The sequence below is a fragment of the Anopheles stephensi genome, chromosome 3 (assembly GCF_013141755.1).
Source record: "Anopheles stephensi strain Indian chromosome 3, UCI_ANSTEP_V1.0, whole genome shotgun sequence".
NCBI classification, from domain to species: domain Eukaryota; kingdom Metazoa; phylum Arthropoda; class Insecta; order Diptera; family Culicidae; genus Anopheles; species Anopheles stephensi.
In genome coordinates this window covers 18,053,472-18,070,727 of record NC_050203.1, presented here as the reverse complement: position 1 = coordinate 18,070,727, position 17,256 = coordinate 18,053,472, and the positions used below count along the sequence as shown (strand labels likewise).

The 17,256-nt window shown below is 53.6% G+C and overlaps 1 protein-coding gene across 8 annotated transcripts in view; it reads right to left on the bottom strand.

Moving 5' to 3' along the window:
* Positions 1–292: 292 nt before the first annotated feature.
* LOC118514442 (PHD finger protein rhinoceros) overlaps positions 293–17,256 on the bottom strand; it is a 28,802-nt gene continuing 11,838 nt past the window's right edge. For all 8 annotated transcript variants that reach the window (XM_036061344.1, XM_036061348.1, XM_036061345.1 and 5 more), the window contains exons 3-6: positions 17,047–17,241; positions 16,758–16,974; positions 16,484–16,673; positions 293–16,339 (exon numbers count right to left, since the gene is read on the bottom strand). In XM_036061344.1, the coding sequence (XP_035917237.1) occupies positions 4,146–16,339; positions 16,484–16,673; positions 16,758–16,974; positions 17,047–17,241 (12,796 nt within the window). In that variant the 3' untranslated portion in view covers positions 293–4,145. The remainder of the gene's footprint in view (positions 16,340–16,483; positions 16,674–16,757; positions 16,975–17,046; positions 17,242–17,256) is intronic.

Sequence of the window (17,256 nt, the reverse complement as noted above, 5' to 3'; positions counted from 1 at the left end):
TTTTCTTTCCACTGCACTTATTGCCCAAGGACAATCCCACAAAAAAAAAGGAGAAGACACCCAATCATTGTTGATTTTTTTTTTTGTGTTTTGTTTTAATTATCATTTTCCTCTGATTTTTCTTTAATTCTGTATTTTAAGTGTAATAATTTATTTAAATTGATTTGCTTGTTTTTGTAAATTCTATAATTTACAGAGATTTTTAAATGAAATTAAATATAAAAAATAAAAATATTGCATTTTCCTTTCCAACTTCCCTTCTCTCTCTCCCCCGACCCCGTCACTCTTGCTATTTTTTTTTACCTTGTTTTACACGCTTCCACGTCGTGCACTGTTTTCTTTTTCAGTTTTCTGCTGTTTTTTTTTTTGTTTGTTTTCTATTCATTTCTTTAATTATTTGTTTTACACCTTAAGCCTACAACTTTCATCCACCGTTTCTAGTTTTTTTCTTCTTCTCCTTTGTCTCTCTCTTTCTTTACTACTGTGTAACTACACAACTTTTCTCCGGTTTTTTCGCTTTGTTTCCGTGTGTTGTTTTGTTTTATTTACTATACACACTCACACACGCCGTTCTGTTGTGTACTCTTACTACTCTTCACCAGGTTACACCAGGTATCGTTACTGTACTGCCTAGCATGGACATGGGGAGTGCCCCCCCCCCACCGTGTAATCCGGCGGCGGTTTACTAACCCACCGATGGCCGTCGACAGCTGCTGAAAGGTGCTTCAGCTAACACATTTCCCTAGAGTTTTTTCATCAACACAACAGGCCACATTCCAAAATGTACATTTACTGGTGCGCACCATTCGGCACAATGGCCGGCATGTCACGTGAAAAACAAAAATCCATTATAAAACGGGGGCACTACCGTCCTTTGTGGTGGTTATGGTGGTGTCTGTATCAATTCGCTAGTGGGGAAATAAATAACGGTGTCGGTAGGTGGTTGCCTGCTGTTCTTCGCTAATCGGTTGTGTTTGCTGCTTTGTCCATCTTTGTTTTGCGCACAGTTGCACGACGGGAATGTACCATTTTCTGTTTTCTGTTTTTTTTCTAATAGAGCTTATACACTATTTGTGTGTGTGTGTGTCTATTTGTTTTAGGGAGTTGGATTTTGTTAAATGTTTTTGTTTTGTTTTTCTCGCCTTTTCTTTTTTACAACTTCCTCTCTTCGGCTGTGTCTTATAAAAACTGAAGCGACTGCTTGAATTGGGTTACACTAGACACTTTTTACAAATTTCAAATACAAATCGTTTAAACCGAGGGGGCGCGTGTGTGCGTGCCAACAGCAGTAGCAAACTTTGGCCGAACTTAAGGGCCCTTACCCTGCCCTTCTTGCCCTATTGCTTACCCTTGGTAAGCTTTTTGTAGTGAGCTCTGTTTGCTGCATGGTTCACAACTCACCACACCTTTTCTAACCAGACACCCCGACCCGGTGAACAGACATTGCCCCGTATGTAGCGTTAGGTATGTCTAGGAATATATATATACGTATGGGTGTGTAGATATATAACTCTATATAGATGTACGCACTACCACTTTAAATTTTTGTCTAATCCTACGCTTTGCTTTTTTATATAAATAAATTAAATAACGTTTTTGTTTTGTTTGCTTTTGCTGTTTTGACACAATAATAAAAACCAATCTGAGGCATCGCGCACGTACGCACAACGATCACACACATACACGCACAATAAACATTACACAAATACACGCACACACAATCCATTCATTCCATTTCCATTCCAGATTTACCTCCCGAAAGTTTATTGTTTTTCCCGCGTTTTCTTGTTTGTCTCATCCCTCTGATTGCATTTTCTTTCCTACGCAGCTGATTTTAGGGGATTTTTTTTTCTTTTTTGGAAAACAAAGAACCAAGAAGGGCGTAAGGAGCATAAGAATGGCATTCTGTACAATAAAATCCCACCATTTGCTGTTATTTTAGCTGGTTTTGTAGTTTTTTTCTATGGTTGAAATTGATCTTTTCTCTCCCGATCCTCCTCAACAAATCGGTAAAACACGGCTCGTAGTAAAAACGCGCGGATGTGATGTTTGAATCTGCTGTACGCAAATAATTGGTAAACTTTTCTCAGAGTATCTCACAGCTAAGATGAGTGTAAAACAGTATCCACTTCAAAAGACTTGAAGCCGGCGGGGGGGGGCGTGCGATCGTGCACGGAACTAGAAAAACCAAATGAAAAGGCTTCGCCGTGTGAGATCTTGTTCGATCGTTTCTAAATATCCGCGGGAGGTTGCCGTTTCAACAGTTCGTTCGATTTAAGGACTTTCATTTTATTTCTTCTGTCAGTAAAATATGTACAATCAAGCTTGCAAATTCCTCTCTCTCTCTCCCTCTGCGCGGTTTTGCGAGCAACAGGACAAACACTGCCCTGCCTTTTAAACGCGGTACAGCCCTTGTTTTAATACCATCGAATGTTGGTGTGTCGTTTACTGAAACAATCACGATCACTCACTCTCTCTCTCTCTCCCTGCGCTTCATAATCTCTAGTGAGCCCTATTGCGTTGGGTGGTTTAGTGGTTTTGAAGATCGGGTGGACCCTGGGGGAGTGCAAAAAATAAAAACACAGTACGACGTACGTACTCAGGCCAGCAGTTCAAAAGTTTCTTTTTTTTTACTAAATTTATACACATACCCTTTCCTTGCAACAGTTTCTCTCTCTCTCTCTTCCTCTCTCTCTCTCCAATTACGATTGTATCGCGCGGTTGTGTATCAGTACGAGCGGTCGGAGTACAGGAGATCGGAAACATTCCACAAATTAATTTTAACAACCGAACCGCGGGGGAAATGCCACGGGGACAACGGCTTATGATCGCAACCAATAGTACCTTTTCTGAATGGTTTTGCTCGTTTTGGTAAGAAATTACTTTGTTCGGTAGTTTTTGAGGTTGTTGCCTTAAACAGCAGTTGCAGATTAAGGAGGAAAAACACACACACACACACAGCCATCCATACATCCATTCATCCTTGCATACATCCAACGGACACCTCCACCAATAATCATTTGCCATACACTACTACACACACACACACATCCATCATCAACACATTCACTATCTGTCCCGCTGACTGTTGTCTACTATCCCACCTTTCCTCTACTAGCCTTTCCTTTCCCCCCTTTTTTGTCCCTTTTGTTTTTCTGTTTGTCTGTTTTATCCTGCTACTGCTCCCTCCTGTCTTCCTTCGTCTTCGCCCCCAAAAACGGATAAGTTAAAGCGATTAAATTAATTTAAACTATGCGCTAAAGATGTTGTTTACAATTTTATACTGTACAATTTGAGTGTTTTGTTAATAATTAAATATCTTAGTTAACCGTCCCGTGTTCCTCTCTGCGCGTCATTTTCGCCACGCCGCGCAACGCCAGCAGTTCTTGCAGTACAGACACAACTAACCAAAGAAAAAAAACATCGTGGCTTTTTTTCCGTTCGGTTACAGCATTACGACTCCAGCAAACAAACCAGCGGACACTTTGCACCACTACACACATAATAACAACACAAACAAACATTACACGTGTATCGATAAATAGGCGCTTTTTGCTTCGTTTTAAAAAAAAAATAATCCTTATGCAGTCTTTTAAGCCGAAGCTTGAGGGTTAGCAAAAAAAATGGGGAAACAAACAATGATTAAAAGCCCTTAGCTGACTTGTGATCAGCACGAAGGGCATGGGTGTGATGTAAAACAAAATCACCCCCAAACATAATACTCCTTCTTCAATAGCAATCGGACAAACTAGTTTGTCTGAAGCTATCTTTTGAACTGTATAAACTAGTAAAAAATAAAATAAACAATTTTCGATAAAATCATCCCGAGTACACCCCCCCCCCCCCCACCCGGTGTCTCGGTATCAGTCGTATGTAATAAAATCACGAGTGGCTCTAAAATGTGAAGCTACTAGCAAGCTAACAGGTAAAACAAAACAAAACTAGAAAAGGGGGGGGATGTGGGGGCACTTTTTCCCCAGGAGTTTGAGATTGCACATTGTAAAGTATCGGTAGAGCGGAAGGAATGGGAACGATAGTTCATCCCAAGTCGAAGGCAGCTAATCAACGCGTAGCAGTAGATCCAACGGCAGTAGCGCGTGGACACACACAAACTACGATTAAGCTACCTTCTAAAGCATGTACTGTCATCGCACCTCACAGTCCTTTTTCGTGGCACTGTTGGACGCTGTGTTTGTTTGCTGTGTACTGCTGCTGCTGCTGCTGCTGCTGCCGGTACTATTGGACGTTGGTATCGCGGATTGGTGCAGCCCGAGCGGCTGTTGTTGATGGTGCTGCAGTTGCTGCTGGGAAGGTGGTACCATGCCTAATGGTAGCATTGAAGATTGATTCAAGGACAACGGTACCTGTTGCTGCGGCTGGTGATGCTGCTGCTGCTGCTGCTGCTGCTGCTGAAGGTGATGGTGGTGATGTGTAGAAGCGGTTGAGCCGAACAAACCTGCGGCAGACGACGTACTGAAGGTGGTGTTTGTACTCGCCGCAAAGTCCAGCAGGCTCTTGAACGACATCGAAGTGTTGGTGTTGGTGTTGCTGCTGCTACCACTGCTGCTGTTGCTGGTGCTGGTAGTGTTGGACGTATTACCGGCCCCGATCGAGGCCATACCGTACATGGTTGCAAATGCGCCACCGCCCGGATTACTCTGCTGCTGGAGCGTTGTGCCGGCAGCGCCGTTCGAGGAAGCTGTTGCTGCTGCCGCTGCCATCGCTGCGGCACCCATCGCCCTTTCGAACGCAGTCGGCGAGCTACCGACCAGATTGGCGGCCGTCAGCAACCGCTCGATCATGTTCTTGCTCGACGTTGCTGCCGCTACTTCCGCCGCCGAGGTTGTAAGATCGATCGAACCTGCTGCGGTAGCTGCCGATGGTTCGCCGGCCGCTTTCTCCATCGCTGCCGGTGATGTGTTGCTGGCCGATTTGTCACCCGCATCACACTCCACAGCTTGTGCACTGTGCTTGGATGACATCACGTACCCACCGCCAGCCGTATTGCGCGCCAGCTTCAGACGAATCGGAGTGATGAGCGGTTTCTCGACCGGTGCCGCTTGAGCCGCCACAGTTCGATGGTCTATCTCGGGCGAAGTTTGCAACGATTGGCCCCGGCTGTTGGTGTTGTGGATTGCCGCCAGATCTATCACGAGTGGATCCGTCTCCGGTGACGAGCTACATCCACTGCTGCGGGTGGCCGTCCGTTCGTCGTTCACCGGTGTTTTCTGCGGTGAGCCGCCACCTGCAGCACCTGCTGCGACCGCCTGTGACTGTGGCGATGGTGCGTGTGATTCGTCCGACTGTGCCGGTTTCTTCACACCGAGCCGTATCACTATTCTGGGCGGTTGCTGCTGTGCCTGATCCTGATCGCCCGCCGTCACAGCCGCATTGCAGATGATCTCCACCTTCTTCTTTTCGCCCTTGTCGCGCTTGTGCTTTTTCTCCTTCTTGCGCTTCTTGTGCTCGCTACCACTGCGGTCCCGATCCTTGTCCTTGTGCTTGTGCTTCTTCGCCTTCGGTTCGTCATCGGCACTGTCAGCGGCGCCCGTCGTATCGTCGTCCGCAGCTCCACCCGGCCCATCATCCTCGAAGCTGATGTTCTCGGCGTACATCATGTACTCGCGCTTCAGATCTTCCAGGCTCGGTGGTGGCACACTGCAAGCGAGCCGTTTCTTCGGAGGCCGCAAGCTGCTGCTAGCGCTTGGCCCAGCATTTAGCGATCCCATACCGTACGGCCCACCATCGACAATGCCCGACGAACCCAGCTTGATCTTTAGCTTCGGTGCTTGCTGTGGCGTTTGCTGGCTGACCGCAGTGACTGTGGCCGTGGAGTTTGCGTTCGCTCGATTGTTACGCGATCGCCGCTTGCCACCAACGCCACCACCCACACCACCAGCACCGACGACTCCCATACCGACACCACCCATTCCGACGCCGCTAACATCGTCCATGGACAGATTCATAGCGGACCCGTTTGCTCCCGAACCGGTCGATGCTCCCGGTACTGCCGCTACCCCTACCGAACCTCCTACGCTGCGCCTTCGTTCGGCCAGCAGCAGCTCGTGATGGTCGGCCGTCTGCGGTACCGATGCCAGCTGTCGCAGTTCGCGCGACATATTTGACGAAAGCTTCTTCCGGTGGATACCACCGTACTCCTTGTAGTCGTCTTTCGTCGGCATCGTACCGAGCGACTCGACGGCCTTGGGGAACCCAACCGTCGTACGATTGCCATGGCCCACGCCGCCTAGCGACATCCCTTGCGCATGATGGTGGTGGTGATGGTGCAGGTGATGGTGGTCCGCCGATTGCAACACGGCCTGCGGATCGTCCTGATTCATGTCCTGGTTCCAGTACTGCCGCAATAGCTCCTTCTTGCGCATTCGCCGCAAGTTGGAAGATCCTGCCGCACCACCCGCAACATTGCCGGCAACTCCGCCCACACCAACACCACCGACAACGCCCATTCCTCCGCTAACGCCCGCACCCATCGGAACGCCCATCGTGGACGCCATACCGATCGATTGCTGTAGCTGCGATACGACCGCAGAGGAAGCGGATGAGCCTGCGGCTCCTACCGCTCCGGCACCGTAAGCACCACCACTGTCCAGCTGTGCCAGCGGACCCTTGATTTTCAGCTTCATGATATTCCGCGAATCCGCCAGAGAAGACATCTTGTGGTGCTGCTGCTGATTGGGCGCAGCACCCATTGGCAGCAAGCTGTCCGAATCGTTCGTTTCCTCCTGGGGCTGCTCAATCAGCGGATCATCGGTAAGCATCGCTCCGGGCAGGGCAGTTGTCGCGCAAGGTGGCGTAATGGACGGTACGAACGGTGCACCCGTTGCCATCGAACCAGTCTTTAGCGCGTGGCTCGCTGCAGTCGACTCGGAAGTGATGCTACTGCTACTGTTGCTGTTGCTATTTGCCGTAGCCGTAACAGCAGCCAGCAACGATGACCCACCACTGCTAGCGGTATTCGTCTGAACGGTCGTCTGCGCAAGGGAAGCTGCCGCCGCAGCGGCCGATCGATTACTAACCGAATCAGCCTTCAACGCTGACTGCAGCTCATTCTCCATATCCTCATCAATATCCGCCAGCGTTTGATCGGCCGTCCCACTGGCAAACACGCCGAGCAGCTGGTTGTTGTACGCATCCGTATTGCTGGACGAATCGAACCCACTGTTGTACGTGCGCATATCGACCGGCCCTGGCAAAACGGCCATATCGGGCAACGAGCTAGCCGCCACACTGCTTCCCGTCGATCCGTACCCACCGTTCGCACCCGCTCCTCCTGCTCCCGATCCACCACCGCCAGCTGCCGTTCCATTACCACCCGCACCGCGACTCGATTTCGCATCCGGACCACCGGGCGCACTGCCACCGGCCTGGCCCGCACTACCACCACCCGATCCAACGCTCGCACCGGATGCATCCGCCGATCGGCCATCGATCGAACGGCGCCGATCGCGCATATCGCGCAGCTTGCCACAATCAATCACCTCGTCAAAGTCCAGATCGTACACCGTGCCGATGATTTTGCTGTGTATCGTGCCACTTCCGAAGCATCCGAAGTCGGCCCCCGGACCCAACTGACCCAGGTGATAGCTGGCACCGTGCGATTGTTGCTGCCGGCTGTTGGCACCACCGCCGCGTCCACCAATACCTCCCCCAGCGCCACCAGCACCACCAACGCCAGCAAGGCTGGCGGCCGCTGCTGCTGCCGCTTCTCGTGCCGCTTGCGCCTGCCTGCCCGAACCCGGTGGCCTACCGCGGCCTCGGCCACGACCTCGACCCGGTTTGCCCGTCGCGGTCGTCTCACCCTTCGCACCACCCTTGCCGGTGGACGAAAGCGAAGGTGGAATCAAGCTGCTGCCGCTGCCACCGATAGCTTTCTGCATCTCGTACACCGACTGCGTGGCGGACACGGCTGCCGCTGCAGTCTTGGGGCTTTTGCCCGGAGAGAGCGATTTCGTACCCGTGCCCGTTAACGACGGTGGCGATTTGAGCTGGTGACCACCCATCGGATGAACCATGCCAGCCAAAGCACTGCTCGCACCACCTCCTCCATTGCTATCGTTCATCATCAGCGGATGGTGATGGTGATGGTGATGCGCAGGATGATGTTGAAGGTGTGGTGGTGGTGGTGGTGGTGGTGGCTGCTGCTGTTGCTGCTGCTGGTTTTGAATGCGCGACGAAGAGCGGGAAGATTTCGTAGGACTTTTCTTCGAGTTGGAATGTCCCACACCAACCAGCATATCCATCCCGACGACATCGGGCTGCTGCAGCTGATGGTTGTTGTGCCGTTGCGGCGTTCGTCGATGTTGGGGCGTGCGCGGTGTACTTCCACCACTGCTCGTACCACCGTTTCCTCCTCCACTATTGAGCAGGTAGTTGTTTTGCTGCTCTGTCGGTGTTGGTTGACGACTCTGTTGCTTGTTGGGCGAAACGGCCATTCCTCCCAACGGGGAAGACATCTGATCCAGCTGCTTCTGCTGCTGAGGACCGCCGGTTTGTGCTTGGGCAGCACCACGGTGAGGTGAAACCATCGCGTCACCACCCAATCCCATGCCGTGATGTGTCATCGGAGGCAGGCCGGAGCCGGGGGCAGCGTGGTGCTGATGCTGATGCGGCTTACCCGCATTCGGAACGGTCGTTTGTGGTGGAGTCGGCTGTTGATAGCCGGCGTTACCAAAGTTCGGAGGATAGAGACCGGCACCGGGTGAGGGAAACGGTACGGGAACGCTCGCCGGTGGGAATAAGGAAACTGCTCCTGGATAGTGTTGCTGCTGCTGCTGCTGCTGCTGCTGCTGTTGCTGCTGATGATGAGCGGGATGTGAGTCGGTCGAGGAGAAGCCGTACGGTTGTTGCTGTTGCTGCTGCATCGCATTAACGCTGTTCGGCGTGCCAGCATTGCTGTTGTTAATCGACTGACCGCCGCTCGGCGTGTTCTGAATATCCATGAAGCTATTCAGATCGTTCAGCTTACGATGCTGTTGTTGCTTCTGCAGCAGCAAATTCTCCTTCTCCTGCATTACGGCACACTCGTGCTGCTTCTTCTGCTGCTGCTGATCGATCGAGCTTAGCCCATCATTCGGTTGATTCCAACCGCCGCGTCGACCAACGACTGGTGGCTGTGGCGATGGGTGCTGTCGCTGCTGCTGCTGCTGCTGCTGCTGCTGCAGATTATCGAACAGCATCATTGAGGTAGCTTCGTTCTGGTTCGGAACCTTCATGCCCTGCATAAAGTCCAACCCAGGAAGTGGATTGTGCATGTGATGGTGCTGCTGCTGCTGCTGTTGATGATGATGATGGTGGTTTAGATCGTTGCTGCCTCCAAGCTGCTGCTGCTGTTGCATCGTCGGATGTAGATGATTCGTCATCGCACCACCATCGAATAGTCCGCCACCGGTTGCCGGTCCCGCCGCTCCGTGCGCCGTCTTCTCGCTGTCCAGTGCGTTGACATTGTTGTTATTGTTGGTCTGGTGGCTGTTGAGCATGCGGGCCGCTTCCATACAGTTTTGTGCGAGCTGCGCCGTTGACACGGTATTGCCACCGAGCACGCTAGAACCGACGGACGTAGGAAGTGGCGCGTGCGGAAGCAACATGGACGGAGCCGTCGTCGAGACGGCGGGCGCAACCGATGACGGTGGTACCCAACGCTCGTCCGACGGTCTCGAGGCAAGATGATCCAAATGGTCCTCCTTTGCGCTCTTGCTGCCAAGCTGCGACTGCGACTGCTGACCGATGGGCTGCAGTTGATTGGTTGGTTGCGGTTGCTGCTGTGTTGGTTGCTGCACGGCGACCGGTTGCATCCCACCCGGCTGCTGCATGGGCGTGGTGGTGGGCAACTGACCCAAAGGACTTCGATCTGCCGTCGCGCTGTGGAATTTGTTAAACGCGCCATACTCCAGCTCGGGCTGCAGCTTGTCCTTCCCACCGAGCAGCGTATCGGCGAAGGATGAGGACGACCCGAGCGGTAGTCCGGCCGACCCGTCCTGTTTCTGGCGTTCCGCAACAAAATCCGCCACCAGCATAGGTGACGGCGTGGCAGTTGCTGTGACCACCGCGCCACCGTCCAGCATCATCATATCGTTATCCTTTTTGTCTCCCTGAACGGCCACGTCGTTCAAACCCTTCATCGAATCGCCGCCCGCCATGATAGGGGTCGCGTTTGCGTTTGCCGTTCCGTGAGACTTTTTGTACTTTTGCCGCAGCTTCTCCACCAAGTTGAGCGTTTCCCGCTGCGTATCTTCCTTGCAATCCTCCATGAAGGGGAAGTTAAGCGACTGGTTCAGCTCGAACGTGTCATCAGTCACGGAACTGTCCTGCGGCAGCAGCAGATCGAATATCGAGGGCGTACCGGTATCGCTGTTGGCAAGCAATCCACCACCAGCACCAACGCCAGTGCCATCGTCCTTCGACGAGTTGTTGTTGGCCGAACCGAACCCACTTACGTCGCATATGCTCGACGCAGTTGTATCTCCGCCAAATGCTGTACTGCTGTTATTGTTCAGCTGTAGCGAAGAGGTAGAACTGTCGAACGAAGGCTGATCAACAATGGCCGACGAGAGCGATGGAGCCTGCTCAACACTAACCGGAACAGGCGTTTTCTTGCTCGACTCGTCCTTCACGTCCACCGCCATCGCCAAAGAGTCTTTCAGCATGCTAACACTATCAACGGCAGGTTTGGCATCGAGCACGTGCGGTGTCTTTGCCTCTTCTTCGCTTTCCACCGCCTTCCGCTCCAACATGCTACCGCTGCTAGCAGCTTCAAGCTCTTCCGGTGGCTTTTGTTCAACCTTCGCCTCATTGCTAGCGTCCTCGATAACAACCACATCGTCGTTGGAGCGGGAATCATCCACCAACGAAATAATTTCAACGCTTTTCGTCGTCGGATCAATCTTCTTAGGCTCTTCTTCTGCTTTCGTTACCACACCACTGCTGCTGCTGGTGTCCATGGGAGAGGCAGTAGTGGATGATGCAAGCGTTTCCTTCGCTTTCCGTTGGTCGGTCGAATCTTCATCGGTAAGCAACGATATTGCATCACTTCCCGCAGCAACAGCACACTTACCGTCAACCGTTGTTGGTGCTGTTTTGGTGTCCATTTCGTTAGCTGCGTTCAGCTCCTTAAGCTCGGCAGGATCCGTCTCAGTCGACGTCGTCTTCGGGCTACGACGCTTGCGTGCTACCGGTGATTCGGAAATGGGACGCTTCGGGGTGATCGCGTCTTCCGAAGCAGGTGTCTCATTCTCTAGAGCGACCTCACTTGCTTCGGGCTTTTTCATTTCCTGCTTCTCAGCCTCAGCCACCAGCTCGCTAGTCTTTCGTCGGCCAGCGTTACGACCGCTCGCTGGAACGTCAGCTGCCAGCGTGGATGGCTTTCGCTGTTTCTCCTCTATATCACTAGCACCAACAAACACCGACTGCCGGCGACCACCACGCTTGAGCGGCGTAGTTTCGTTGGCCACGGCAAGCACTGCTGGCGGTTGGTAAGAATTACGCCGGTTACCGATCGGCTTCTCGCCACCAGCAGCAGCAGCAACACCACCAGCAGGCAAGCAGGCAGACTCAGCGTCAGCGTTGCTTTTGGCGGATAACTGCTGCTTGCTGTCCTTGCCACCACGGCCCGTAGTAGCTTCCTTGCCTTTGCCGGCACCAGTTCCAGGTGCTGCTTTGCTGCTGGATGTGGAATGTTGCTCCTTCGCGTCGTCGACCTCGTCGGAGTTGCTGGAGGTAGCGGTGGTAGTCGATGGCTTACGGCCCGTCGTACCCTTTCGACCAATGCTGGCACTCTGTGGCACTGATGGTTTCTTGGGACTGACGGCATCCTGTTGCTTGGCGGAAGCGGCCACCGACACTGATTTTCTTCGATTGCGCCCGGACACGGCTGGCACAACCGGTGGCTCTTCGTTCGTCTCCTCCTGGCTGCTCTGGTTGCTACTGCTCGAATCACTGTCGCTGTCGGACGACGAACCGGACGACGAGGACGAAGAGGACGAACTCGACGACTCGGACACGGAGCGTGCTGTACCCTTGTCAAGAAAGGGCAACACATCCTGCCGGGCCGCCGTCGCAGCTGTACTGCGCTGTTGCTGTTGCTTCCCTTTGGCAGTGGGAGGCACGGCCTTGGACCGGTTGGCAGCAGTTGCTGCTTTCTTGCCCAGCGACGGACTCGTTGCCGCGACCTCTTCCTCCTCGTCCTCGCTGTCCGAACCAGAACTACTTGAACTGGAGCAGGACGAAGAGCTGCTTCCACCCGATGAGCTAGACGAACCGGACGAGCTTGATGCAGCACCACCGGTGGCGTTCGATTTACGATCGTCTCTTCCCTTATTTGCCATCTTCGCACCCGCCTTGGACGTCGGTGGCACTGCGGTTGCAGCCGGTACCGCCGCTTTCTCCTCAGTAACGACAGCAGCCGGCGTTTGGTCTGCCCCGGAAGGTTTACCAAGACCGCTTTTGATGTGTTCCGCGGCCTTCTTTGCAGCCTGACGTTGTGGAACGTACGCGAAGATCTCGGGCTGTGTTTCGCGCTTCTGTTTCACATCTTTCGACAGCTTGGTCGCCTTCTCTGCTGCCACGGGTACGGGCGAAGCATCATCGGTGAGCCGATCTTTCGCTCGATCTTTCTGCTCTTTGCTAGCTCGAACGGTCGATCCTGCGGTACTACCACCGCTAACCGGTGGCTGCTGCTGCTGCTGCTGCTGCTTATCGGCCACCGTAGGCCGTTCTTTGGATTTGTTACGCGCCGCGGCTGCAGTAGACAACAGCTTTGCATCAACCTTCGATGGTATACTTTCACCCGAATTTTTCTGCCTGTTGCCTTTGCTGCTGCCGCTGTTTGTCGTGGCGCTGGAGCCGGCGGAACGTTTCGTCGTTTTCCCACTGGCGCCCGTAACTGGTCCAGCAGCAATTTTCGCTTCCGTCTCCTTACGATTTCGATTGCTACCGACCACAACGCTACTACTACTAGTATTGCTTACGATGGAAGATTTTTGCTGATTGTTTCCGCTGTTTACCGATTCCGCAACGCCGGTATCAATGTCCGGTTTCGTGGAGCTGGTATTGCTACTGCTTCCCGTACTAACGCCGCTCGTGCTGGTGATACCTCCTGCCGTAACACTGGCAATACTGTTTCCTTCGCTACTGCTACTGCTGCTGCTGCTGCTGCTGCTACTGCTGCTGCTACTGCTGCTACTGCTGCTACTAGCTTCCCGATCCAGCTGCTTTCTGCTCCCAACTCCGGCACTTATTAACGCTCCACTAGCGGAGGAGGATGTTGAGGTGGTGGAAGCGGAATTCGCGCTACCTACGCTCGTAGCAATAGCCGTCGACGTAGACAGGCCCGCGGACGCTTGACTAACGACAGCCGCACCAAGTGTGGCGCTGCTCGTTTTCATCAAGTTCTCGGCCGCCTTTTTGGCCGCCTCACGCTGCGGCACCACCATAAAGTCGGCCAAAAATTCGCCCTTTTTCGAAGGCGGAGCGCCCGCCGTGGTAGCATTACCCACCGTGCCGGTGTTGGTGACATCGGCGTGCTTATCGATCGATTGCTGTTGAGTTTGCTTTTTCTTCGTGCTAGCGGTGTGGCCCTCTTTGGTACTACTGCTGCCCGTTCTGCCGGGTGCTGCTGCTGCTGCTGCCGTAGCCTTGCTAGAAGGAGCACCCTGTGACTGGTCCGCCGAGTTCGCCGCAGTTCGTTTCGATCCGGAAGTTTGAAGTACGTCGGACTGCATCGATCCAACGTTTTGTGCGTTGGACTTCGTGGACGAAACCTTGGCGCCGGGAAGGGCAGACGTTGGGGTAGCCACCGGTAACGTCATAGCCGCCGGCACACCCGGCAACGGGGCTGCCGCGGCGCTGGCTGCGGAACCACCAGCACCACGACCCGCTTTCGCAGGAGATTTCTGTTTCAGCCGATCCGCTTCCTGCTGCAGATTAAACTCCTTCATGGCGGCTTTCGTGCGGAATGATGGATGCTGCTGCGAATCGCTTGCCGTATGGTCCGTCTTATCCCGATCCGTACTATCGCTGTCCGAGTAAATGTCCGGTATTTTCTTGCCCCGCGCATTCGTACCATTACCGCCACCGCCGGCCGCACTGCTCGCACCGGTGGTTGCCGTACCAGTCCGCCCGCCGACAGTCCCACCGCTGCCGGGACGTATGTGCATAAGCTCATCGCTGTCGTTCGAATCATCATCATCGTCGGTTAAATGCTTCGCCCGCCGATCATCCGCCAGCTCGCGCTCCATCTGCCGGAGCGATTGATTGCGGATGTCCTTCTTCGGTTGACCACTGGCTGAGGACAGATTTTCCTTAACACCAGCAGCGCTACCGTGCCGGGCCGTTTTCGATGCACCTGTTGTCCGCTCACCTGCACCGGTTGGTCGTAATCGTGATTCGGGCATTTCCTCGTCACTAGAACTATCATCGATGCTTCTGATGCTTGATTTTTCCGCCGAAGAAGTAATCGCTCCTGCCGTCCCGACCGAGGATGCCGCTTTCCGTCGCTTGCGTTCCACGACCTTCGTTTGGCGGGGTTTCTTCTTGGTGTTAGTTTTGTCCACCGTCTCGTCATCGTCGGGCTCAATGTCCGAAGCCGAACTGTTGCTCGTGCTTCGCCGACCCGCCGTGCCATTGATGTACGGCGGCTGTTGTTGGCGCTTGGCTGAGAGCTGGTTTTTGGTTCTCTGATTGCCACCGGCTACGAGCTGCTGCTGCTGCTGCTGTCGCACACCGTTCACATCGCCCGACAGCTTCTTCCTGGGGTGCAGATGATGATCCATCGATTCCTTCTTGCTCACCACCTTCGCGGTCTGCTTGCTGGCCGCAACCTTAATGCTGCTGCTGCTACTACTGCTGCTACTGCTGCTACTGCTGCTACCGCTACTGCTGCTGCTGCTACTACTGCTATAGCTGCCACTGCTACTACTGCTGCCGCCGCCACCACCGCCGCCGCTACCACCCGCCGCACTGCCATTATGCCCAACGGCGTTTGCACTAGCACCCGTGGCCTTTGACGACGACGATAGCGCCGCAGCGGTTGATTTCTTCCCACTGCTGGTGGCACTGGCAGCATCCTTGCTGCTGATGCTGCTGCTAACACCGCTATTGCTACTATTTACACCGGAAATGATGCGCTCCACCATTTCGTCCAGCGTCGGCATTGTACTACTAACGGAATTACACGAGTAAAGTCTATCATATATCGTAGGGCCATGGTTCGCGTGCAGTATCGCGTCGAGCATCACCGGATCGACATGGGCCATCGACGACGACGACGAAGAGGACGCACTACCGTTTCGCTGATGGTTCGTAACCTCGCCAACGTTCCGTAGCGCCGAAATGACCGCCACCTGCTTGTTAAACGTTTGCTCCCGCATCCGAAAGAACGAGCGGCTCAACTTCTCCCGCCTGCTCACCATGTAGCATAGATTGCGCACCCGCTCCAAATCTTGCCGCAGGTGCACGAACGTTTTCATCTTCTCGATCTCGGCCTGCTCCTGGTTTTGTGCGTTCGGGTCCACCTCGTCCGTTTTCGGCGGCAGAAGCGGCCGGTTATGGCCCGCCTTTCGCTTCAGTATCCAGTAGTTGTAGATATGGTAGATACCTTCCTGGTCCACGTCGAGCAGATGGCAGCTAATATCCTTCACGCTCACATGCTTATCGAACTCCGCTTCGATCTCCTGCTGCCGGGCCGCGCGCGCCAGATTCCTCTCCTCCGACGTCATATCTTTCCGCTTCCGTCGCTTCACATCTCCACCACCACCACCACCACCCGCGGCACCGCTGCTGCTGCTCGCCGTGTTTGTTCCCGGACCGGCGGATCCTCCCGCGTTGCCGCCCGCCTCGTCATCGCTCGCGCCCGAAGCCGCCGTCGACGCGCCTGCCACACCGGCAGTACTGTTCTTGGTGTTGTTTCTGCTATTATCACGCTTGCCCTTGTTCTCGCCATGCTTCTGACAGTACGAGCGCAACTTTACACCATCCTCCGCATTCTCGTCCTCGATTATGGCGCGCATTTCAAGCCCGTGGTGAAACGCACACGTTACGTGGTACGCCGTTTTGCAGGTTTTCACCGAGCACTGAATGCACGCGCCGACACGTTCCCGGCACAGCGCACACACTAGCGCCCACCGGCTGGAGGGGATGTTGGAGATCTTGGTGATCGGTTCCATGCGGTCGACCGAACCGATGCTCACCTCCGGTATCCAGAGGGCGCACGATACATGGGCCCACTTTTGCCCGGACCGCGTCGACTTCATCGCACCGCCCATGTTCGGACAGAGGACGCACTTCGGTTTCTGGCCCATCGAGCACGTTCTACATAACCATTGACCTGCGCGGATAGGGAAACAGATGGGGAAACAGGTTATCGTTTTAGTAACTATGGGCAATAAAAATTCATCTCAAAAACGCTGAAGCAAATTTTTAGTTCGCTTGTGTGGTAGGGTCAGTCCCTTGCCGCTTCTGCCACACTTACCAGACGGTATATTCGTTATTCCATAACACGCTTGGTGTACGCAAATATTGCAGTTATCACAGAACACCATTTCATTCGCTTCCTCCGAGTCCGGCGATCGGCACACATCGCAGATGACATTCTCGTCGTACTCAATTCCGAGCCCTTCCTCCGTTTTCATGATTGCCTGGATCTTATCCAAACACCGTCCCTAAAGCCCGGGTTACAGGAAAAGCACAACCAATATCCATTAGCACACACAGAAGACCTTAAAACCCGTCACAAACATCGTTACCTCGAGTTCTTCTACAACACGCTCGAACTGCTCGTCGGTCACCGGCACCAAACCGGCCAAGTTGCGTTCCCCATTCAGCACCTTCAGCCAGGCCGCATCGAACTGGTCCAGATCGTAGTAGCACACGTTCTCGGCGATCGCGGGCGTATTGGAGAGATAGTGCTGGTCATGGGTAAAGTTTTCATCCTTCGTTATCCGAATGTATTTATTTTTCGGTCTGGAAAAGTAAAACACCGTCGTTACTGTAGACGTCGCACACCACACCGGATGGGAACACCGGTATGCTTACAGTTTGAAATCATGCCGCTTCTTGAAGAAACTTTCTTGCAGCGTCGCCACGGATGGTTCGGGCAGCGAATCCGGATTGACGGGCACCTGCACACCCCGTTCCCATTCTTGTTTCCACTGGTCGGCAATCACCCAGTACTCGTCCGCTGCTAGCGGTTCCGAGTCGGGCAGCTTCATGGCACTGATAAGATCCTTCCTGTAAATGAGAATA